Source organism: Harpegnathos saltator, unplaced genomic scaffold, assembly GCF_003227715.2.
Source record: "Harpegnathos saltator strain DR-91 unplaced genomic scaffold, Hsal_v8.6 scaffold393, whole genome shotgun sequence".
NCBI lineage: Eukaryota > Metazoa > Arthropoda > Insecta > Hymenoptera > Formicidae > Harpegnathos > Harpegnathos saltator.
The window spans coordinates 580,912-606,407 of NW_020230198.1; the positions used below are offsets into that span (position 1 = coordinate 580,912).

Here is a 25,496-nt window from a genome sequence, read left to right on the forward strand (position 1 = left end):
GAGCGAGTGAAGAGCCCCTCGTTTCGCAGGCTGTGTGTCGCGGCGCGGAATTCGTCGCGCGCGGAAAAGCGCGAGTGGATCGAGCTGGTAGCCTGAAGAGAGCGAGAAAGGTCGAGGGAAAAGCGAGAAAAGATGTGTGTGCATCAGTCGCCTGCCTCTTCCTCACACGGAGAAGATAATTCCGTTGGTGTAACCGAATTTTCCGCTGCCCGCTGGCAGAAGAGGGACCGGAGATGGGAAATTCGCTTGCGGAGATCCCCGCAAGACGTTTCTAATCGGTCGCTCCTATTTCCATTGTTCAGTCGCTCGACTCAATTGTCCTCGGTTAGTTCAGCCGAATTTTAACGCAGCCGAGAATGTGTTCAGACCAATTGTTTCGCGCGCGCGCGCGACAACAGGGACACCGAAGTTTCCAGTTCGGCCCCTCTTTGATTGAGTTACGCGAATCGAGGTCTTTTCTTCCGCGCGAGACAATTCCGACCTCCGCGACACTCGCGATTTGCAGCGTCGAGCTAGTCGACGTTCATCGTCGGTTACGCCCGTCCGGGATCGAAGAGCTCGTCGACGAGCTCCTGACAACTTCCGATATAACGGGAATCTTGAGGAATTGATACTTGAAACTTAACGCCCGGGGGCTTCCACCTCCCCCGGCCGGGGGGCGGACGGAAATATCTCTGTATCGGTCCGAGTGTGACGAGATATCCTTCGCCAACTACGCGAAAGAGCAAAGAGAGGAAGCTTGTTCTGTCGGAGATTTTTATCTTGAGAGGTTTGAGCGCGACGGCTCTGCTCTCATCAAAGTGTGCCAAGAGAAGAACCCGAGGCACCGGTAAGAGAAAAAGAGAGAGAGAGAGAGAGGGAGAGAGAGGGAGCGGAGGAAGATACGAGCACACCGCTCGAAGACGATTAGAGGCGATCGCGCCGGGCGAGCAGTTCCGTTCGAATAATTTCACAGCTCGGCTCGGCGAGAACGCGTTCGAAACGCGATTTTGTTTCCTCTTCAATCGAGAGAAGAGCGCTCGATGCCGCAGATCCAGCCATCAGTTAGTCGGGCAAAAGTCTCGCAACGGTCGCGTCAACGGCGTGTTTCCGTTTCCACGGCGAGCGAGGTGACGCGCGCGCGCGCGCGTGCCTCGTGCGGACGAAATTCGTCCTGGCTGGCAATTACAACACATCTCCGACGAGAATCGTTAACGGGATCACGAGGACGCACGATTGCTGGCGCGCGCGCGTATCGCGGGCAACCGCGCTCGGAACAACAACTCGCCCGACAACTGTCGGCGATTCGAGTTCATAAGTACCGATGTTGTTTCTCGTTGATTACGACGAGCCGCGGCTGAAACACTCCGTACTTTCCCCGGATTCGCCGAAAAAGGAGTAATGGAAAACTAACTGCAACCTCGCCGGGGGCGCGGTACACCCGGCGCGGCGGAGGCTCGGGGAGGTGAAGAGAAAAAAAGAACGACAGAGAGTGAGAGAGAGAGAGAGAGAGAGGGGGAAAGAGAAGCGCACAGGCACGGATACGTACGAAAGTTTCGCGAGAACCGTAAAGTGCCGCGAGTGCCCGGGGCCAGAGCGAACAATTTCGTCGGTTATAAAAGTAATGCGATATCGCGCTCGCGCGCGTCCGTCGGAATACGGGAACGGCGGCGCCCATTACGGAAAAAGCGCCGTCGCGCGGCGGCGGAGAAGTAACGAAAAATTTACCGCCAAGCGAGACTAATCATTTAGGAACTTTCCGCGATGGCACCCGCGAGAATAGGGGTAGCTGCCGCGCGCCGTGTATTTTTCAATATTCGCGGAATCACGGGCGCGGCTGCTCTCTCTCTCTCTCTCTCTCTCTCTCTCTCTCTCTCTCTCTCTCTCTCTCTCTCTCTCTCTCTCTCTCTCTGGCGGCAGTAAAGCGCGGAATTCGCGAGGACGTCTCCTCTCCTATCGAGAGCCTGTAATGGCAATATCTCTGCGTCATTGCGCGACGTGCGCTTCGATTTATGCGACCTCCTGCGCCGGGCTTTACGTCCCGGTGAAACTTGTCGGAAAAAGGGAGAGAAACGGCTGGTGGCTCGGCGTCGTAAAAGTTTGCGGCGGGGGCGTCGCGGAGACGTAGTGAGAGCTGCGGTGGAAAGCGCGACGCGCTTCCTGTGCAAGCCTTTTCCTGCGCTGGGAATTAATTTTAAGCACGAAGTAGCCGCTATTTGTGACGCCGCGACGCGTGCAGAGAAGAACAAGTCCGGCGGAACTGTCCTCTTCGCGTTGAAAATTCTCGGTCGCTTTCAATGACGACGTTGATAATCCTGCTGCAATGTCACGCGACGGTTGAAACTTCATTTTCCACCTCCTGCGGAGGAAAGTTTGGGTACTTCCGTGTTTCCCGCGCTGGCAGGATTATCTCATATGCTAATTTTATTTAATTATATTAACATACACACACACGGTTGCATACACGGGTGTCCTCTGTCATGACAGACCCCTGCAATGATATTTTCCTCGAAGCGCTCGCTCGCTTCCATTTTTGTCGCGAAATTCACAGGTGAGGATCATTCCTTTCTTTCTTTCTTTCTTTTCGTATTTATCCATATTTTACTCGTTTATCCGAGTTTGCGCTCTTCTCGTTTCTATCCTCACGCTGCTCCCGGTCCTCTCGCTCGCGCCGACTAAAGGTCCTCTCTTCCGAGTTAATAAACGAGTCGCTAGATATTCCTGGTCGCTCGCGGAGGCTGGAGGCTCCTCCGCGAAAGAACGACGGAAAACGAGGAAGAAGCAAAAACGACCCCTGGCCGTTTCACACGACACGAACACGTGTCGTATTTCTCTCATTAACCAAACACCCGCAGGATCACGTTAAAGCGCGCGCGCGCTCGCGAGTTTCGGCGAGATGCAGCCGCCTCCTCGCTGTTTGCCGCTCACGCACACGCGATCGCTACACACGCCGCTCGCAATTAACGCCTGCGTCCGTCCGAACGGGCGTACCGCAGAATTCAACGGTATCAACGGCGGCCCGCATATGGGCTTCTCTCCTCGCCGCAGACGTCTGTACTTACGGCGGACCGCTAATGCCCGCTGCTCGCCGCGCTACGAATTCAAGTACGCGAGAGCCGTCGAATGGCAGCATGGCGCGAGCATGTGCGCTCGTGTCATTAAAAATGATCGCAAATAAAACGCGCACGCGCGCGTTTTATTTGCTACAACTACAGCGGCGATAATGGTCGTAAAGTCGTCGGACGTACGCCGACTTGTATGCATAGGAAACAACATCACCGACACGCCACTTCGCACATGGCCGACCGGCCTGCCTGTCTGTCTACATCCCAGCACCAGATTTTTAGCGTTTCTCGCCTCTCTGTTCGTCCTATTACTATTATTACCATCACTACTACTACTGCTGGTTAGCGGTTGTCCCGGTCTAAGACGCCCCGCGTTATTTCTGCGGGGACCGTTCGTTTACACGCTAGGCGCGCTGGTAACGCGTCGCTCACGCATGAGCGCGGGGAGGATTTTTCCGCGTGAAATTTCGCCGACGAGTGCCATTCCGCAAATTCGCTCGATCGAGCCGCAAGTAATCAGTGCAGAGTGCGACGTATGCGATCGGTTTATGATTATCCAAAAAGAAAAAGTATTCTATTTATAAAGTGATTTTTCCCATAGTCTCTCTGATATTCTTAATCGAAGCCTTTTACGGAAGAAAGGATTCCTCTCTCGATAAAGCGATTAAAGTGAAGCATTCGTCTAAAATTTATTAGATACGTAGGCAGTCTGAAAAGTTCTCGACCTGACACATACATGGCATTAGAAGCTGTCAAACTATAATTGTATTGGAAAGTGGCTGATCTCTGACTCGTGTACTAAATCCATGTAAAATTTTATTCGATTTGTCAAATCGAATAAAAGAGTAGTAGCACCAGTTGAAAAAGCTTTGTGCAAGATGGGTGCCGCATTTGCCAACAATTGACCAAAAACGCATTCGAATGCGTATTTCTCAAGCGTGTTTGGATCGTTTTAAGCAAAATAAAATGGATTTCAAGCGTCGTTTCATAACTGTTGATGAAACTTGGATCCACCACTATGCGGACGAATTTTTCCTTAACTCCAATTCCCAGCAAGTCGAGCATATTCTCTATACAAAACAAAATTATACATAAAGACTTGAATATCGGAATCAAAAGATAAAGAAAAATATATATTGCTTTATGAAAATCTTCGCGAATAACTTCGCGATGCCTTAAAGAGCGATGACTATAGTCATCTGACAGACTTGGAAGGTTAATGATGGTATTGAATTATTGGAAAAACGTTGGAATAAATGTTGAAGTTTCAGGAGATTATATTGAAAAATAAAACACACACGGCAAAAAAAAATTTTCTTTCATTGTTAGGCCGAGAACTTTTCAGACTGCCCTCGTGTTATTCTGTTTTTCTCTGATTTCAAGAGGATTCCCTCTTACATCAATTAATTTTCCTCTCACATGAAAGAGGAAATTTATATTAAAATCAATCAGATTTGCATTATACGTGCAATATATAATCCTTCTGACTTTAAGAATAATGTGTTTATAATATTATTTTCCTTTCAATCTCAGAGGAATCCTCCTGAGGCCTCTTGATACATAAAAATCAAATCCTCTAAAATTTAGATGATTCCGCTTGTTCTGAAATTACTTTCTTTGGGTGATAAATTAATAATGCAACATTATTGATATATCGTATAACTGATGATAAATTATAACGTCTTGTTATGCAATATTCAATTATTGTCAAGCATAAAATTTTTATGACCTACCTTCGAATGAAGAGCGATATCTATTCCTTTTTGTATATTTATGTAGACAATTTTCTTATTTTATTTTTTTCTTTTTATAAAATTTGTAGAAGAAAAATGAAGAGGACTTATCTCGTGAATAAATAAATAATTAATACCTGTATGAAATACAAGGAGTATGATGTCGATTAAAAAGGCAGGAGAAAAGAACATAATAGAGATAAGTGGCAAACTATTGACGATAATTACAAGTTATGACAAATGTACCGATTTTAGAGAAATTTTTCACGTGCATTTCGCTTCTCAAGTTCTCTTGCATATTTGTGGATGCCCTCGTAAATTTGGAATCGTGATTACGCACTTCCCGTTCACATCGCGAATACCTTTCTTGCTCCTTAAGGATCAGACTCCGCGCTGCGAGCGGCTCGATAATGGATGATGTAATCGACTGCGGCAAATTACATTTCCCATCGCATTCGAAGCGCAAGAAGACGCCGCGGGGTTGCGGAGGGCGCCATCAAGTGCCTCATAATTTTATATCGATCACGCTCACGCGGTTTTTCCGTAACGCCGCGGCGGCGAATGACTCGACGCTATACGTCTTCGAGAGTGTTTCCAAGTTGCGAGTACCGAGGATCGCGAGAACGAGCGCGCGCGGGGTCACACGGATGCCCATCGCGATAAATAATAACAACGAGCAGACCCCGTCGATTCCCCGGCCGTTCCGTTGCGTTCCGCGCGGTACCGTGCTGAATTATTCCGATCGTGACGTATTTATCGGCCGTTCCGGCGCACGACTCGGCGTAATTCCACGTGGAACTCGTCGCCCGGTCCGCCTTCGTCCTCCTCCCGCTCGTCCTGTCGTCTCGCCCCCGTTTGATCTTCGACATCCTAAAGCAAGAACATATCGGCGCCGCGCCGATACCGAATCGATGCGTGCTCGGCCCGATTACAGCCGCGTTTCCGCGCAGCGAACCTTTCCCGGCGCCGTGTGAAAATGAAAGCTTCCAGAAGCCGTTCCTCGAACCGGTTACAGATCAAAGGAGCGGAGGAACGCTCCGGCGCTGTTAATCCGATCGCAAAATACCCCGGGCGCCCTTCGGGAATTTCGCTCGACCGCACCGTGGCAAATTAGTACGGAGAGCGACTCGTTGTCATTCCCTGGACGAATGACAATGCTGCGCAAAGTCCGGGGGATATAATGTCGACCGGAAAACGTTCCAAGGCGCTCAGGTCGCGAGCCGAGCACTCGGCTTGCCTCGCAAACTTGCTTCCCACGCTGAGCCGCGATCAAGTCCTGACACTTGCCAGGCCGAGACTCTCGCTGCCAGTCTGTCCAGCCGTTCGTATCGCGCCTGGTAATCGTACACATCGTGACTATTGATTATTCGTCTAATCTGTCATTTTGACAGCTGACATGTCGCCTGGCATATCCGAGCAAGACGCAGGAGGCGATTGGAGAAAGCAAGTGAGTTTGGACGCGGTGAATGTTGCTGCGAGTGTCCAGCGAGGCTTGCTCGCTCTCTTCAGGTCTTCTCCATTTTTCTTCATTCTTCTTCCTCACAGCGCAGTGTTGCGCTGCATTGTGAACGAGCAATATGCGCGACTTTGGTTGCACTCGGTGCAACTTCTCGAGCAGAAAAATTAATAGGGCTCTGGTAAGGGCCTGATTATTTTTCTCTAACAATAATCGGGCCTTGGTAGGGATAGAAAGACAAGGGAGCCTACGAGATGTGCAAACGGATTAACAAATGTGCAAACGGGTGCTTATAAGGCAATATTAATAGGGTCTTTAAGGAAATTTTTTATTACTGCCAGAGTAAAATTATTCCTTCTTTTCATTCCAAGAAATTTTGACTGTAATTTCTTTATTTCTTTATAACTTTGTTAGTATATAACCAAATTTTTTATTTTAAAAATATAGCATACTTTATAATAAAATATAGCATTCTTTACATGTAAAAATCCTGCTACTATTTTCATTAAAGTTTGCTGCATTTCCAAACGAATGGAAGGCAATGCTAGAAAAATCTTTGGCAGAGACTAATGAATATGGCAACTAATAAAACTAATAAAATTTATTTTTAATTGCGGTATAATTAAAAAATCTTTAAAAGAACCAGATAGAGCGTACATACTAAAACAATACAAAACTATGACAACTTTATTACACGCTTCAGATCTTATTAATTTTCTATAAGAGAACTTGATTTTGTATATCTACGTATAAAGCCTCCTCTTAAAAGTTTCTTCCCAAGCCCACATCAGTTTCCCACGTTAAAACGTTATTATTTCACAAAATCCAAGGCATCTCTAAAAAATCCTTCCAAGGCCCTTCTCAGTTTTCCCTATCAGAACCTTATTAAATCTAATCCACCCCTAACCAATCCTTCTAAGGATTCTCTCATTAGTTTTTCTTATCAAAGTCTTATTTCGCAAAATCTAAAATATCCCTGAAAGATCCATTTCGGGGCCTGATATGATAATAATGAGGCATCCCTTTTCAGGGCATCCTACTTTTAGCCTTATCAGGGCCTTATGCTTCATTCAGGAGGGCCCTAACAATTTTTTATTCGAGTTGTGTTAACCAGCCGTAATCCCTAGCGGTTTTTCTACCCCAGGGACAGGGTGGCTTCTACTCTGTTCTTCCTTTTCTCCCGTTTCCGCTCGTGGATTTACCGCGAAAGTCGCACGCGACTAGCGCGCGTCGTTCGCTCGCTCGCGTTGCGTGTTGCGAGACGACGCGATCACGCGCGCTCGGCGACTTCCTCAAACAATATGTAGCCGTGTGTGCGTGCGTGCGTGCGTGCGTGCGTGCGTGCGTGCGTGTTATAGATGATTTTCCAACGACGGGAATTTGTTCCCGTCGGCGACGGGCCGCGACATCGGCTCGCGCCGTCGCTTCGCGGCCGTAATGCGTTCTTGCTTCCGTCACGCGGGGATGTGTTCTGGATAATGTTGTTAGGCGTCTGTGTGCATAAATCCTGGACGGTTACGCGCGTCCGTCATAAATCATGGTCAGGGAGCGCTGCGCCGCGCGGCTGAGCCCCATCGCTCAAGTATAGAGACTCGCGAAGATAAACTCCGCGGAATGGCGGTTGTTTCAATCTCTCTCGGGGCATCAATCAACTCTGAATTATATGTAATGGAAGATTGAAGGCTTTTCGATGCGCGCTCGGGCTCGGGCTCGGGCCAACGCAAATGGAGGTGGGAAACTTTGTCCCTCGGCTAATGCACGTTGGGCGTCTCGATGATCTTCGCCGAGAGAGTTCGACTCGTGCGTGCGTTACTTCCGGAGGTGTTTGACTGCAGTCGCTCTCCTCCCTCCCGCTCCCCCTCGACGATGAGGTCCGCGATCTGAGCTTGATCGTTGCACCGTTACGTAGATTACGCGCGAACTTGCCGGACGGAATTTCCCAGTCGGGTGCGAGACCCGGCGCACGCGGTGCGCCAACGCGACCACCCGCGGCTCGGTGCGAGAAACGAGACCTCGCAGAGACTTTACAGCCGACAATGTTTCGAGAAGTCTGAATAACGGAACGGAACAGTCTCGTTGCTCAAACGTCTTCTTTGCTCCCCTGGAAGCGTCCGCGAATTATTATCGATCGCCCGCGGTTGTTTTCCTCTGATCTGCATCGAACATGCAAGATACAGCCGTATTATTACGCCGTTTCCGGCACATATTACTTCTGCGAATTACAACTCGCGATCCAGCCGTGCAATCGCGGGAAAGCAATCGATATCTCCGCTCGCAGAAATACATACAGGCCGCGGTCGATCATCGCTGACGATTTCTCTGTAAGCGCGCGCTCTCTCTCTCTCTCTCTCTCTCTCTCTCTCTCTCTCTCTCTCTCTCTCTCTCTCTCTCTCTCTCTCTCTCTCTCTCTCTCTTTCTCTCTCTCACTTACCTTTCACTCTCCCCCCGCCCTCGCGGCCACAAGGATAATTGACGCCCTATTATCCTTGCGAGTCACCGGCGACTTTACTCTCGTAGGACGACGATACGCACAATGGATGTCCTCATCCTCGTCGTTGTCGTTGTCGTCGTCGTCGTCGTCGTCGTCGTCGTTGTCATCATCGTCGTCGTCGGTGCACGTCTATTTGCCGAGGTTATTCATGAGGGACCATCTTTCTCTTTTGCAGAGGCCGAATGCTGCGTCGGCGAGGCCGCCAGCGAGGCATGCTGGGAACCTTGTTACTGCGTCCTCCTGCAGGACGAGCAGACCCTCACGGCTTACAGGAGCGAGGACATGGCGGTGAGTATTTTTCTCTAAAAGCCTTTCCGATTTTCTCCGGATTTATCTCCGTCCGTTCTCTCTATCTTTCTCTCGCTCTCTCTCCACATATATACATGTATATCCGCCTCTCTCTCTCTCTCTCTCTCTCTCTCTCTTTCTCTCTCTGTCTCTTTTCTTCTCTCACATGACGACGTCGTAAGGCGTGTCGGATTTACAGCACCGGCTTTAAACCGCCGTTGTGCGCTTCCTCGTCGCGATATGCGTCTCGCCGGCGCGTTGATAAAATATTTGGTCCGCGAAAAATGAGGGATAACCTCTTAATTCTCACTGTCGCGATCGCAAGAGTGTAAAAGAAAAAAAAAACAGCCACGTAATAATACATCACAATATTATCCCAACATCGATCCTAGTTTGCGCTCGGGAGAGATGCAAAAGAAGGATCCAAGGATCCAAGCGTGACAGCGCAGACTAAATGTCCCAGTAATCGGACGTTTAAGCGTAGCTCGTCACAAAAATAATACAATAATAATAATAAATACAATACATAATATGCAATAAATAATAATAAATAATAAATACAATATATAATATTAAGAATAGTTTTGATATAAATATTTGCATTTATTCGAGAAATTAAGATTCCCTCGTAGTAGAGAAAAATGATTTAAACCAAAGTATACATCTATTATTAACGAAATATTTATACAAGTAATGAAGCGCATTAATGTACCAGTGACCGGACAGAGTTGAAATAGGTTATGGTTCAATGTTTGGATATAATTTGTCCCAGTGTCTGATCGCAATTAGAAAATTAGTACGTGTTAACGGGAAATAATACAAATGTAGATGCTATCTCTTAGTGAATTTATCAACGACTGAGCATTATTTTGCCAAACCATAAATGCATATTTATTTAATCAATTTTTATTTTAACACAAAAGTATGAAATTGGGTGTATCTTTTTCCAACTGATCGTCAAATATTGGAGTTCTTTTCACAATAATTATTACTCTCATTTATTATTGTTAAAATAAATAGTAAATATTTTTTCAAAGTGGTCATTGGGATGTTTACCTTTAATATCGCGCAACTGTACGGCGCGCTGTTTCCGAGTCGGGCGAAACTCGCGTTTCGCGGAACTAATCGCGATAATTCGCGGAGACAACGATCGAACTTTCGCGCTGCGCTCGGCGCGGCGATTAAGCCGCAGGTTTGCGAGGAATGCGTCGTCGAAGGCTCGCGCGTTGTTCCCGCGGAAAGATCCGCGATATTCGGAAAAGCGTGGCACCGGGCAGCAGCCGACTTGGTTCGCCGACCTCCCTGATTTCGAGTAAAAAGTTTACGTTCCGCCGCCTGACGAAGAGTCGTCTCGCGACGGACCAAGTCGCGAGAGGAAAACACAACGCCGCGACGTGTCGTCGTCGCAGCAGCCGGCAATGACGAGATGTGCCGCTCGCTGCGATTCCCGCGCGTGCAACGTACGCGCGACATTGTGGCGAACACGAGCTTTTTGCCGCGGCCGAGTCGTGAGTTGCGTGAATTCGGTCCCGTAATTCTCCCGTGAATGCCGCCGCGTATTTTTAGACTGTTTTCAACAATCGTGACAGAAAGAGAGAGAGAGGGAGGGAGGGAGGGAGGGAGGGAGGGAAAGGGAGGAGAGCGCGCCTGAATTCCGTCTGCGCGCGACATGTGCTACCGCGTGTCGTCGAGTGTCGCTCGGAGAGAAGTCCGCTTCGAGTACGACGTCGACGCGCGACGACGATGAGGGTTGTCCGATGATGTCGTAAAATACCGCGCGCGCGCGCGTTTGTCGTTGAATATTATTTATATAAATAATAAGGAGAGAGAGAGAGAGAGAGAGAGAGAGAGAGAGAGAGAGAGAGAGAGAGAGAGAGAGAGAGAGAGAGAGAGAGAGAGAGAGAGAGAGAGAGAGAGAGAGAGTTCGCGCACGGATGGACACTGCTCGAGCGGGCGGCCGCACACGCGCGAGAACGCGCGAGAACGGCTTCCAGCTCGTAGCAATGCAAACACATAAAATCGCCGCCGAGGAGGTGACGAACTCGCCAATTACACGCGGCGAGCGGCCGGCTGGACTTCTCGTCGGCGCGGCGGTAAACGTTCGCGAGCGGTGACATTTCGACTACGCGGTCGCGTAGCGAAACTATGAATACCACCTCGTGCGATCGATCGCGTACGGCGCACGTACGGCGCGAGTACGTTTCAAGAGCCTCGCTCTGCATATTCCGATAGCATCAGTCGAGCTGAAAATGTTGAGCCTGCAAATTACGCGCGAGCGCTGCAAGAGACCCAGGTTCTCTCGCACAACGTTTCACCACGGCTCGTTTACCGCCACGAGAATTCGCGCGCGTGCGCACGCGATTTTTCGCCGGAGGCGCTCGCGTGAATGTTTAATGATTTGAATTTTGCCTTCAACTCGCTCGTCTCTGCCCGGCTTCGGCACACGTGTATCGCGAGTTTCCACTCGGTGAGATCGAGACCTGTCCCTCGGAAAATCAGCGAGACGCGGTCGGAGCTGCGAGGCTCTCGCGAGACGACTTCGACTACTTCTCTTTCTCTCTCTTTCTCGGTGCCGTCGCCCCTCGACGGCTTCCCAATTTCCTTCCGCGGTCCTCCTGCAAGCCCTGGCGGTGTGAATGGCCGTTCCGGCCATTATCTCGAGGAGCGTATTATCTCTCGAGCACACACCGCGAGAGAGCTACTCTCCGGCGATCCGAGACTTCGCCGCGCGGGCACGCTTTCCTCCTCGCGCGCGATCGATATTGCCCCGGCGACACGCAATTTCAAACATTAACGGATATTTACGACTGTGCACGACGACGATAATGCAACGTCTATATGCACCGCCGACGGCAATTTTGCACCGCGGCGGTAATGCTATCGCCACAAAAGCCCGCACGCGCGAGACAATGGCATCCGCGGGTCGCGGGATTGCGCTTGTAAGGAAGCGCCCGCAGTCGCGCTCGCAGATGCGTGCGCGCGCGTTTACGCGCGTGTCAGAGTAATTTCGAGTTTCCGAGAGAGTTCACCTCTTCCTTACGAAAAGAACGTAACCTCGAATTCCGTTCACTCAAAGAAAAAAGTATTCTGCTTGTAAGGCGACACTTTTCCCATAGTCTCATTCTAAGCTATTCTAAGCTGACCATTCATCTAAAATTTATTAGATATTATTCCAACTGTTTCCCTCTTATTTCAAGAAGATTTCCTCTTATATCAATTAACTTTCCTCTTATATGAAGAGGAATATGTTGATTTGAATGTCAGTTTCTTTTGTTCAGTCGTGCTCTACCTCCAGACATGAACGAAAAAAATAACCATATGCTCATAGCTCAGAATATTTGGAACGCGTTTTAGAAAAGTATGTGTGTTGTTATAGCATATAACGAAGATAATTTATCCATATTTGGTCGAATGCAATTTACAATCTGTTGCAAGAAGTTGAACAATATATTCTTTCTTTTAACTATGTTTCGTACAATTGGTTATGATGAACATCTTTGTAGCTATAAAGTTTATAACAAAACTGGTTGCAAATTTGTTTATTATGATGATCTTATTTCATTCGTGCCTACTTATTGTGGAAAACTGGAGTCGAAAGTACATCTATATATAAATTATTTTTCGCTATTATATTATAGTAATTTTTTTAAATTAACCAGTAAGAATAAATAATAATTCTCTTAAAAGAAGATTAAACAATCTATGTATAAGAGGAAATTTATATTAAAATCAATAAAATTTGCATTATACATATAACATATAATCCCTAATTTTAAGAATAATATAACTTAGGCCCAAAGGTTGCACCAACATTATTTTGGTTTTAAGTGAGGCTTAAATATATCTCTGTCTTTATTTATTTAGTAAGAAAGATAAAGATAGACTTATGCTTAAGTTTCACTTAAAACCAAAATAATGTTGGTGCAACTGGGCCTTATAACTTTAAGAATCATAATATTTTCCTCTTAATCTTAGAGGAATCCTCTTGAGGCCATACATAAGAATAAAATCCTTTTAAAATTTAGACAATTCCGCTTGTTCTGAAATTACTCTTTTTTTTTAGTATTCTGAATTGTAGACGGACTGATTTGCAAGACTGCTGCAAATCTGTCTCGAATTCTGACTTACCGAGTTTCGATGACAATCAAAATGGCGACGCTGCTCGGCTAATTTCGAACGAGTTTGCTCGATTGATGAAACGTAAGCTTGCCTCGAACAGAGGAGGATACAAAGTGTCTTTTCTCCCGAGACCGGTGCTCTCTGGGAAACGTAGAGGTAAGGGCAAAGGCAGGAACGGTACATCCTTTCGCTTTGTCCTGCCGAGCTTGCACGTGTCGACGGGCGCTTTCCAAAGCACTTGACCTACGCCCGCGGAAATGCATCGTACCCGCGTCATTTCGATTTCACCGCGGCGCGTTCTTTAGCCGCGCGGCACAAGTGATGGCCGTTATATATTTAAAGTCGTCTGAGGCTGCCGCGGAATTTAGCCCTCCGCAGCCTCCTCGGCTACTCGTAGTTCGCGCGAGAGAGCTTCGCGAATTTATTCGTGCGCCCTTCTGCCGCGTACAACGCGGCCGTTCCGGAGAGTGCCTCGAGTGCTTCTTCTTCCCTCGTGGAAAGGGATTTTTCTCGGTAACCACGCGGCGGCTTTTCACCGACGCCGTCGGCGCGTCGGTCGCCTCCTCCGCGTTTTCAATTTGTGCGACAAATCAAATAAACCGTCGTTATTTAGTGCCCCTGTATTTCGGCCTCGAAATGTGTCGCTTTTGTGCGCGCCGTCCCTCTCTTGCCATCTCTCTCCCCCCCTCCCTCTCCCTCTCCCTCTCTCTCTCTCTCTCTGTCCGATTATAAAAAATAGGGAAAATATAATCTCTCTTCTTCTCACATCATATGGCCCGGAGATTTTGTGTTTTACCCGGAGACTCCGGGCGAAAACCGAAAAGGTGGCGATCGTGGTCGCGCGTGCGGCCACGAGCGGCTGTAAACGCATCACCGTTTGTAGTAACGTCGTGAAAGCGGAACTCGCCAGCCAAATCCATTCAACGGACCGTTCCCGGCAAGCCAAGCGTCTCCCGCTCGGCCGGAGGCCCTTGTAATCCCCCGGAGTTGGCCTTTAACCCCCGTCGAGAAACTCCCGCGATATGCGACGGCGGATTAGTCGATTTCCACGTCAGCGTCGTATCGCGCCGGGCGAACTTGTTTTCGCGAATGTCGCGCTTCTATTGTTCCAACGGCCGGACTATTACGCCACGCAATCTCTCCCTCTCTCGAGGTTCTCTCGGCGACAATCGCTGCGCGCGACCGACGTCTCTGCGTATCGACGCGACCTTTCACCGCACCATTTATTCCCGACAAACGTGGATTCGAGATAATTCGACGAGGAATCTTCTGTTCAATCGGGTCGCGTCGGATGAAATCGTGCCTCGCAGCGGATGAGAGACGCGCGCGTCTCTAGGGATTACGAAATGAACGTGTGGATTGGCGTTTTTCGTACATTTGCCGAGCGCATCTATGTTCGAAATAAAGCTCTTCGTTTTGGATTGGCGATTTGATTTTTTTACAAATAGAACTGGAATCATTTTGCCATTAAAAGAAGTCTTTAGGCTTAACTAGCCACAATCCGGCACAACTTTCAAAATTTCGAAAATGTAAAAAAAGTTTTTTTGACCCACCACTTTTTGCCAATTTTTTTTGCAACCTGTGCAATTTTCGGGACATGTCTTAGTCGTTTCTTGTTGTACTCGATTAGCACAATTCAGCACAACGTGCAGACTTGCGATAAATGCATTGTAGAAAAAGTTATTAATTAATTTGTATTTTAACTTTAATATTTTTGTCCACTGAATGAGAGAAGATATCCAGTTGCTTCAAACGGCATAACACGGCACAACAACGCACAAATTAGTAGGAATTCACAAATAAAAATTTGGTTCATTCGGACAAAAGTGAGGGGCTGGCAAATTTTCGTTTTTATTTGTTTCCCTCAAATGTTATTGAAGTTATTGGTCTCGCGTTTGCGGCACAAATCAGCGCAACCATAGCACAATAAAGGAAAACTGAAAATTCGAAAAGTGCGGGGCCAACTTCACATACGTGCCTTAGAAGGATTTATTAGGAGTGCTTTAGATTTTACGAAATAACGCTTTTAACATGGAAAACTGATGTGGGCCTTGAAAGGATCTTTTAAATATGCTTTTTGATATACAAAATCAAGCTTTGTTATAGAAAATTAATAAAATCTAAAGTGTGTAATAAAATTGTCATAGTTTAGTATTGTTTTAATAGGTACGCTCTATCTGGTTCTTTTAAAGATCTTTCAATTATACTTCAGTTAAAAACAAATTTTATTAGTATTATTAGTTGCTATATTCATTAGTCTCTTCTAAGGACTTTTCTAGTATTGCCTTCGTTTTGAAATGTAGCAAACTTTAATAAAAACAGTAGCAAGATTTTTGTAACGAATGCTATATTTTATTGTAAAGTATGCTATATTTTTAAGATAAAAAATTCTTGTATTCTAACAAGATTATAAAGAAATAAAGAAATTACAGTCAAAATTTCTTGGAATGAAAACAACGAATATTTTTACTCAAGCAATAACAAAAATATTTCCTCATAAGACCCTATTAATATTTCCTTATAAGGACCCGTTAAACGATTTGTTACACATCTTGTAGGATCCTTGTCTTTCTATCCCTACTAGGGTCCGATTAATGTTAGAGAAAAATAATCAAGCCCTTACCAGAGCCCTCTTAATTTTTCTACCAGGGATGCGCTTGAGAAATGCACGACCAACACGAAAAGACTCACTTCTAGAAAATAAAAGTGTCCTGACACACCAAGCAATAGCTCGAAAAGAGACCCCGTCCATTTTTTCCATGAAATTTTCGCGCGCAGAACATACCCTGATATATCCCCCCCTCTCTCTCTCTCTCTCTCTCTCTCGTATATTCGTCCAAAATATGTCTCGGACGGAAGAACCGTTGTAAGCGATCTGACGGATGAGGGAACGGAAGGTGACTCGCGTTAGCCGAATTATCATCCGACGAGACGCGAAACTTGGCTCATGAAGATTTCGGTGGGTAGATTCTCGACGCGGTAGTCTGTTACAGGAGGAACAGTTTCCCCGGCGTTTCGGCGGCGTAATGCGAAACAGAGACGCGAGGTCCTGATTAGTACCTTCCTCGTGTACTCGGTCCTTTACTTTGTGAACTCGCTTTCTCATCTCACAGCCGCGTCCTCCTTCTCTTCCGGCTGGGTGCCGTCCTCGTCGACCTCCACCTAGTCACTCGCGCATCTCCGATTACCGCGCGCGCGCCTTGTTATTACTAAATCAAGACAAGCGCCTAATCCCTCGCCTTTCGTTTCTCCAGTCCATCCCGTCCCGTCCCGTCCCGCGTGTAATCACGTCCCAGGGATCCCCCGGCAGCACGATCCTCCTTCGTTATTCGCCGCGGAGGCCAGCAACGAGGTTAACGGCCACTGAAGGTTTTTTTCCCCGGGCCCCGGACCGGCTCTTTTTCTCTTCCTGGATGACGAAGCTTTAAAACGCAAGCGGGAGAAAGAGACGAGCGCGGAGGAAGCCGAAAGTCGAAAGACGCCGCGCGCGCTCGATACCCGCCTCCTTCTTCGTCGTCGCGGACCGTCGAGATGAGATTTCGCGTGACGGGGCTGATCGGGATACCTCAAATCGACCGCAATTTCCGACCACGGCTGCCTTTTCGTCAACGTCGTAACGGTGCTTCCACGAGCCGCGGCGGCGACTCGTGTAAAAATCCGGAGGATTCCTTGCTTCATTAGCACCGACTTTATGGCCGCGAGTCGATGGACGAGAGACGAGGGACTCCTCCGTCGCCTCGCCTCGCCTCGCCTCGCCTCGCCTCGCTCGCAGCGTAACACGAAACAACGGGGGGTAACGTAAGTAACGCGAGTTAAGGTAGGCGCACGCGAAAGGGGACATTAGCTACGGTAATATGCGAGCTACGGGGAGCATCGCACGCGCTTAATTTATCGAGCGATCCGAGTCGAAGCTTTCCGCGCGAGCTTTCGCTGATTAACGTTTTCGCCATTTTCGCCCGCGCCACCGCGCAGCCCGCCTCGGGCGATTCGCAATTCGCGACGGAATTCCGTTTGTAATTTTGTGCACCCCGTGTGAACGCAGAGAAGAACGGAGAAGAGGGGATGAGGGCATCAGATTGAATCCTCGTAGCAGGTTTCGCTTCTTGCTGCTTTATGTTGGTTTTCCTTTAACGACGAGAAAGTAGGTTTGCACGGCGCGAGGCGTTTAGTTGGACGAAGGAATTCCCCGATAAAGTATGGGCGACTCGGACATTCCGAGCGGAGGTGTCAGAATCCTGTTGAGGTTAAACCCGAGTTCTCGATAATTCCCAGCGAATTCTGGACAACTCGAACCGGACTGAACGGTCGGGATCTTCCGCGTCAGCGGGAAATTCGTCCATTCGACTGGACGTCCATTTTTCTTCGTGTACGTGAATAACGAGCGCAGGCGACTCACAAAGCTCGCCGAGAGGCTCATCTTTCCGTCTAGCCGAGTTTAAGGATCGCTCGAGATCCATTCGCAGCCTTCAAAGGTTGTTTTTACGATCGCGCACTTTCTCCGGCTCCGGGGTGAAGCTTTCAAAGAGACGTTCCCGGGATCTCCGAAATTCCTGCCCGAAGCGCATTGTTACCGCGTTCTTTCGCCGGGCACAAAGCTCCGCGATTCCGCTCCGGACTTTCAATATCCGCCCGCCGAGGCATTCTCACGTTCGGCCGCGTTAAAATTGACGAGCAGGGCCGCTCGCGCGGTGTGACGTAATTCCCTGTTGGATCGCGAATCGCCCGCTCGCGGGTGATTTTAATTCAACGTAATTTTTCAATTTTTCCCGCCGCCCGCCGTCTTCTCAGGCCGACCCACCGTTGAATATTCTTCCGGTGTAACGGGAGGATGCATTATTTGCACGTCATCCTGACCGCAGATTCGACGCTGGCATATTATTATCGTTCGCCCATATTCACGCATCTCGCTTAGACTCCCCAATACGCACGGCCGAACTTGATTCACTCTGGCGATAAATTATGCACAGGGTGTCTCGAAAGATAGTGCGCGCACCCTCTCTCTCTCTCTCTCTCTCTCTCTCTCTCTCTTTCTCGCGCCCTGCGCTTTCATCCCTCGATAATGGCTCCCTTGATGCACACCCAAGGACATCTTCCTCGCTTCCCATCTACACCGACCAATCGCGGGCCCTGCCTAAACCCCTGGAGCGCCCGTTTCCAGTTACGCCGGCTGGCTGGCTGGCCGTAATATGCAAAATCGAAAGATGTATATCGCTTCGGAAACGCGCCGCTCGCGCGAGTGGGATGGTAATTAGCCCATCAAAAATCCCCGCATGAAAATTCCCGACGCGTCGACGCGAGTCTCCCGTGCGGTGTCAATTTTGTAAGTGCCATCTTCCCCAGGTCGAGATAATACTCGCCGCAATGCCAACCCGAAGAAAAAATTATTAGAGCCATCCTCATGAAGCATAAGGCTCCGACAAGGCTGAAAGTAGGATGCCCTAAAAAGGAATGTCTCATTACTCTACATCAGGCCCCGAGATCGATCTTTTAGGGATACTACTTGGAGTTTAAGGCTTGGAAATAAGGCTTTGATGGGAAAAGCTGAGAGGGGCTTTAGAAGGATTTATTAGGGATGCCTTAGATCTAATAAATAAGGCTTTGATAAGGGGGAAACTGATGTGGGCCTTAGGAGGATCGTTTAAGAGAGAATGTTTTAGATATGCAAAATCAAGTTTTGTTATAGAAAATTAATAAGATTTGAAGCGTGTGATAAAGTTGTCATAGTTTTGTATTGTTTCAGTATGCACGCTATCTATCTGGTTCTTTTAAAGATTTTTTAATTATACCACAATTAAAAACAAATTTAATTAGTTTTATTAGTCGCAATATTCATTAGTCTCTGCCAAGGATTTTTCTAATATCTCGCCTTCGTTTTGAAGTGCAGCGAACTTTAACAGTAAAAAACAGTAACACAGGATTTTTATGTGTAAAGAATGCTATATTTTATTGTAAAGTATACTATATCTTTTAAGTAAAAAATTCTTGTTATATACTAACAAGGTTATAAAGAAATAAAGAAATTACAGTCTAAATTTCTTGGAGTGAAAACAACGGATATTTTTTACTCAGGCAATAATAAAGATATTTCCTTGTAAGGTCCTCATATAATATTGCATAATAAGGACACGACGTTAAACCATTTGTTTACACAGGTCTCGTAGGGCCCTTGTCTTTCTATCCGTATTAAGGCTCGATTAATGTTAGGGGAAATAATCAGGCCCTTACCAGAGCCCTATTAATTTTTCTACTCGAGAATTTTTTACCTTTGTTTCATCTTGATTAGAGAAGGAGAGTAGACACACGGGAGTTTTCGCGATCAAACGGTACAATCGTGGCGCGAGAAGAAAGATTGAAAATAATGGCGGAAAATGGACGATTATGTCGACGAATTACACAGCGATTATTTTCATCTCCCGTTAGTTGCGCGACGATGAACTCGGGACGTATCTTCGGTCGCGAGGAGAGAACATTGTCGTAACTATTTAGGGAGAGCCGAGTAATTGGCACGTGATTGGCTGAGTCTGAGTGCGGCGGGCAGCGATGTACGTCCGACCGATCGCCCGACTCTCACCCAGCTCGGCTCGCTCGCGAATAATTGGCGCGATCGCTCATTTAGGCCGACATTCCCGGTAATACGACATAATTACGTCATCAACGTTCCTCGTCGAGTAAGAAATACGCCTTGTGAGCGCGCGCGATACGTCGTTTTTACGCTTCCGGGGCGAGCGCGCGCGCTCCGGGGTTCCCGTAATCATCGCGTAACGTTAATTAATCGCCGATGCGAGTCAGGCGGTCCCGTCGGCTTTTTTGCGCTAAAATACGCTTCGACCCCCTCCCATCTCTCTCGCGCTTCTCCTCCTCCTCGCTCATGTCTCTCACGTCTCCGCGCTCGGCGAGTCGAATCCTTCGGATCTCGGCGGACCTCATGACGAGAGCCTTCATACTCGTCACGTAGCGCGCAAACGGGGCGCGAGAAAGGAAACGCGACCCCTTGCCAGTGGAATCGTTCTCCGGAGGTCACCCGGGGGGCTGCTTTTGTGTATTAAGTCGCGCGCCCAACCCTCGCGCTTCCTTCGCTCTTTCAGCAGTGCGCGCGCGCGCGCGCGCGCTGCCGCTTTTCCTTTTCTCGCTTCGTTTATCAGCCTTCGACTAAGGCTGATCGTGAGGGAAATGAAATGAAACCGCGATTAAACGCATCTCCGTGCGCTCTTTCGACTCGGAGCTCGGGCTCTATTCGTACAATAAACGCGCGAACAGGCGATCCCGCTGTATCGCGTTGTGTGACTCCGATTGCGCGGATGTGCCTTTTACGAGCGGAATCTCGCCGCGGACGGCAAGCGCTGTCGCGACGACTTCTTCTCGCTCTTGCGGCCGCCGCATTGTCGAATCCTGCGTACGAGAGGACACGTCAACGGCGGCCAATAAAACTCGGCGATACACAGGGAGCAGCGGCGGTCTGACGAGCGACACTTTGATCTTCGTTTCCGCCGAGAGAGGCGTCTTATTTTCTGTTACACGCGCGAGCTGATCAACCAGCCGTGAAGGTGGCGAGGGAGTGAGGAGAGGATCAGTGTGGGATCTTATCGTTCTCGCCGAGCGATTGGACGCCTCACCCCGGGAAGGAGAGACCTCGTCGAGACGAAAGCTTTCGCTCGCCGGCGCCGCGCGCGCGCGCCCTCCTTTCCACACGAGCTCTTTTTCACGGGACGAAGCTTTGCCGGATTCAAGGTGTAGGTCGCGTTTCCAGAAGAGGGTTTTCCTCGGGTTTCCTCCGCCCTTCGCAATAGCCCGGGTAGTACCTCGTGAAAGGGATCCTGCGAGGATTCGGAGCTAAGGACCTGCTCGACGTGGCGGCCGCTAGATAAATCGACTTCGCCCTTTCGCCCATCGTTTCGAGCTCTCTCTCTCGTCGCCTGCGGAATCACCCTCGAGAGCGGCCGGTCTCTCCGGCGAACCCAGCAGCTCGTCGGACCTCGAAAGAGGGGGGATCGGCCCTGGCGAGAGGAGGCCGGGAGAGAGAGAGAGATAGAGAGAGACAGAGCTGTCAGAGGAAAGGCTTGTAAATTTGGAAAACTTGTTTAACTTCGAGCCGGCGAGTAATTCACCGGCGGGGGACGTCGCCGGTAATTAACGGGGGCGAAAACTCGTTATAAATTGTAATTGAGGCATTACGCGATGGTGTCTGAAATATTGACCACCGCCGCCGCCATATCCCGTTTCCGGCGCGCGAGATGGGAATAACGGCGCGTCCGCGTGGTTCGCGAGGCGCCGTTTCCGGCTGAAGCGCGTCGCGCGTCCGCCTAGCGGGAAGTCATTTTTTCAACGAGCGAAATGAGCCGCGCCGTTCGCGCAATGTTGCAGCGACTTTGTCGGGCATCGTTCCGCGGCGAGCGGCAGGTGTCGAGTGAACACGCGCGACTTACGGTATTCGCGCAAGCAAGAAGAAGCGGCTCTCGTTCGTCGCAACGCGCGACGTGACATTCGGGGAACTTTGTTGGACACGCAAACGCGTGAACGCGCGAGAGCGGCCCCGTCTCCGCTCTTTGGCCGCTCGGCGGGATGAAAGGAGCGTAAGTGGAATTTATGCGCGAAAGGAGATGATCCGCAGATTTCGTGACACGCGTGATGAAAGAATCCGCGAGAGCGTGATATCTCGGATCGAGGAGCTGCCCGAGAAGATTAGATCGGAGTCAAAAGCGAGGCGGATAGGACGGGAGAGAGGAAGGCGGAGGAAAAGGGGCGGACGGAGAGCGAGAGAGAGAGAGAGAGAGAGAGAGAGAGAGAGTTCTCTTCCGAGGGTACGCGCGAGCACAAAAAGCTCTCGCTAAATTAAGCCGCGAGATTTCCGCCTAAGTAGCTGCGCGCTCCGCTCCGCTTCGCTCGGCACGGCACGGCGCGTCGCGTCGCGCGGCCGTGGCCAGGCATTTAAAAATCAAGCGCGTTCGCACGAGGACCCGTGTGTAATCTGCGAAAATCACAGATGTGCAATTTGCATGTCGTACGGGATAATTTTAGAACACACGCTGGACGGAAACGTCGCCATGCATTATTCATGGGCGGACGGGACGCTTGGCTTTTAACCAGCTCATTTTTACCGCAGTCTGCCCACTCTCTCTCTCTCTCTCTCTCTCTCTCTTCGCTGCCTTTCGCTCCCCCCACCCCTTCCCTCTCGCATCGGGAATGATTAAACATTGTCGCATAATTAATCCCCGCGATTAAACCGTGTTTGCGCGAAAAGATCAATTCAACACGCGCGCGCGCGCTCGGAATGGACCGCGAGGAGCGCGGTTATTTATCGAATTGCGCCGACGCCGACGGATTTATCGCGTTGTGATTAAAAACCGACCGTCTCTCGTCGTCGTCGTCGTCGTCGTCGTCGTCGTCGCCTGTCGATCACGCAACGTTTGTTCATCTCGCCCGTTTACTCGCGCGTGCGCGCGCCATTCGTCTCGCCGATTGAACGACCAGCCGCGGCTGGTAATCCAATCGCTGCATTATTCACCGCGGAATGTATTATTAAGAACGTTAAATCCACCGCTCCTCCTCCTCTCGGCAGCCCCGCCGAACGCCGCGGCGGCACGGAGCGCGTTGCCGGCGCGCAATAATCTCGCCGGTTTAATACCAACGCGCGCGCCGTGTGTACCTTGCAAAGAGAATACTCACAGTCGGAAACGAAGCTTAACTGCCAGACGCGAGGGAGAGACGGGGGGAGAAGAAGGGAGGGTGAGGGCGAGAGAGAGGGGGGAGGTCGGCCAGGCGGAAGATCAGAAGGTCGCGTTATTTCGCGGCGGATCGAGGGGGTGCTTATGGCGGAGGGACGGTAGCGACGGCGATGGGGTGCATTTATATAAGGCCGCCTCGAGCATCGGCGTCGGCCGATGAGAGGGGTAAAATAAAGAAATAAGCCGGATGGGATATTATCAGGCTGATAAAGAAGAGGAGCATCCCCCGCTCCCCCGGGGAATTCTATTCGCGCGCGGTCAAAGAGTGATTGTTATTTTTTCCTGCTCTCTTTGCTCGTACGGTCGCTCGCGCGTCGGCAAAAATCGCCCGCGGCGCGGACGGCGGTTTTTGCGCGCAAACAGCGCGACGATGAGACTGCGGCGCGCGCGCGCGCGCGCTCGCGTGTGTTTGTTAAATAGGATAATTTTCATTTCACGACCGCCATTGTTGCGCTCCTGTTCACAGCGCACGCGCGCGCGGAAAAGGAGAGCGTAAAGAGAGTTTTACGTGCGCGCAAAAAAAGGAGCTGTCTGCGGTGTCTTTTCATTTTTTCGCCCGTCGGGGGTGTCCCGCTAAAAATACGGTTTAAATATACGGGCTACGTGCCGGGTCGAAGTTGAGGGAGCGGCGGGGGCGGACAGCGGCCTCTCGACTTGCTCCACTTCTTGACACTCGAAGTAGCTCCTCAGAAATTCGGAGTAGCTCGCAGCGCTTTTTAACGAGACTTGCCATCAACCGCGCGCGGATTTTGGTAAACGACCCGCGGCGAGTGAAAGAGAGAGAGAGAGAGGGGGGAGGGGCGAGAGCAGGGAGAGGAGAGGAAGAAGCCTCTTCAGCTCGCTCGAGCGGGCGAGCGAGTGCGCGCGCAGACGACACGAGAATATATTATAAACCCGTTGAAAAATTTCCATTATGGAAAGCCGCCGCGCGCTGACGTTGGTCCGTTGAAGCCGCGCGAGAGAACTATACAAGCGGCCGGCAGGAGACCATTCGTGTGTCTTCCCGCGGTTCGTCAATTTATCAGGCTCCGCTCGCACGCGAACGCGGTCGAGAGTTCTGCGGCGAAATTCGCGCGGCTCGCGCGCGCGCGCGCGCCTCGAGTTCTCTCTCTCCTCGAATTACGCGCGCTCGAGCAAACAGGTCGAGGATTCTAATTTCGCCGTCCGGGAGTGACTCGCGCGCGACAAAGAGGGTTACCGGGGACGCGTGTCAGCCCGAAGTCCTCGTCACCGCAAGGGTGGTGCAGCGAGCGAGCTCGCGAGCTCGCGGCCAGCGGTGTCGGTAGAGAGCCGCGCTCCTGTTGTATCGCTCGTCGCCGCTACCCCGTTGTTGATTGGCTTTATTTAGAAAGTCGCACGAGCGAGAAATTCACCAGTTGCTCCACTTGCCTGAACGGCTCGCTCAAGTGGCTCCTCGTTAGAAATTCACGCGCGTCCATCCGACCACCTCGATCGCGCGCGCGCGCGCGCGCGCGCCTCGTCTATCTCTGTTCGAAAGCTCTCTCTCTATCTCTCTCTCTCTCTCTCTCTTTTTCTCTTTCTCCCGGCCTTTGTCTCTCATTCTCGCCGCGGTGTACACCTGGCTCTCGGACTAAATACACGAGCGTTCGTACATAAGCGGCGAACTTTTTACTTCGCTTCATGCCGGAGGGTCGTTACTTTCCGTCTATCTTTTTCTCCCTGCCCTTTCTCTCTCGGCCCTTCCCTCCCGGCTCTTCCTCTTTTTTCCCAAAGGAAAATGAATCGCGACGATCCGCCGCACCGGCCGCTGCCTCCGCCGTCGCGGTAGAAAAAAGGGGAAAAGGAGTTCGACGATGAAAGCCGCGGACGAATACGCCGTCAGGTGCGCACGATGATAATGACGACGACGACGACGACGACGACGACGACGGTGATTCTCGCAGGGTCTACAGACGATAAACGAGTTTGCGATGTGAACGACGAGTCTGCTCGCGCTGACCAGTTGGTCTCACTCGGATGACACTTGCGCGTTCGTCGCGAGTCGCAAGAGTGGATGAAATGCGCTTCCGGCCGACCCGGGTGGGGCCATTTCGACTTCCGCCAGTTTTCACCTTCGCGAGCTAGACACAATCGAAAGTAGCCTAAATTCGCGGGATTTGCGATTTGCAAGGTACGCTCGGACTCGAGTCCAGTCGTTGTTCCGCTTTACCTCGAGAGCCACCTCGAGGGCGTGCGAGGAGCCGTCGCTTTCACCGTTCGCTGAACATTATCCTGTCAAGCGGCTCGCGGAAGACTCGAAAATCTTCAGCAAGGTTTTTCATCCGGCCGCCGCTCCTTTGTCGTCGCGAGGTTCCGTTCTTTGAGGAAACTTTTTCAATTAGTCGACGTCAAGAGTGACGGCGGCAGAATAGGTGGAGCCGGGGCAAGAAAGTCCGACACGATAAATGGATGTGTGCGCGTCCTATTATTATTCGGCCGCAGGAAGAGGGAAGGAGAGACACTTCCGGGACGCGAATCGATCTCAGCGTTACCGTTAGATCGATCAGAGAGGAGGAAAGAGAGCGTACGCATGCACACGCGTGTGATCGGATCGGCTGAACCGAGATTGATCGGTCGTACGGATCGAAGAGAGAAAAGAGAAAGAGAGGGGGAGGGAGCGGCCTCTCTCTCTCTCTCTCTCTC

At 49.9% G+C, this 25,496-nt stretch overlaps 1 protein-coding gene across 2 annotated transcripts in view; it reads left to right on the plus strand.

Annotated features, from left to right (window-relative positions):
- raskol (Ras GTPase-activating protein raskol) overlaps positions 1-25,496 on the plus strand; it is a 264,298-nt gene that overhangs the window by 44,183 nt on the left and 194,619 nt on the right. For both annotated transcript variants that reach the window (XM_025300970.1, XM_025300971.1), the window contains exon 3: positions 8,900-9,012. In XM_025300970.1, the coding sequence (XP_025156755.1) occupies positions 8,900-9,012 (113 nt within the window). The remainder of the gene's footprint in view (positions 1-8,899; positions 9,013-25,496) is intronic.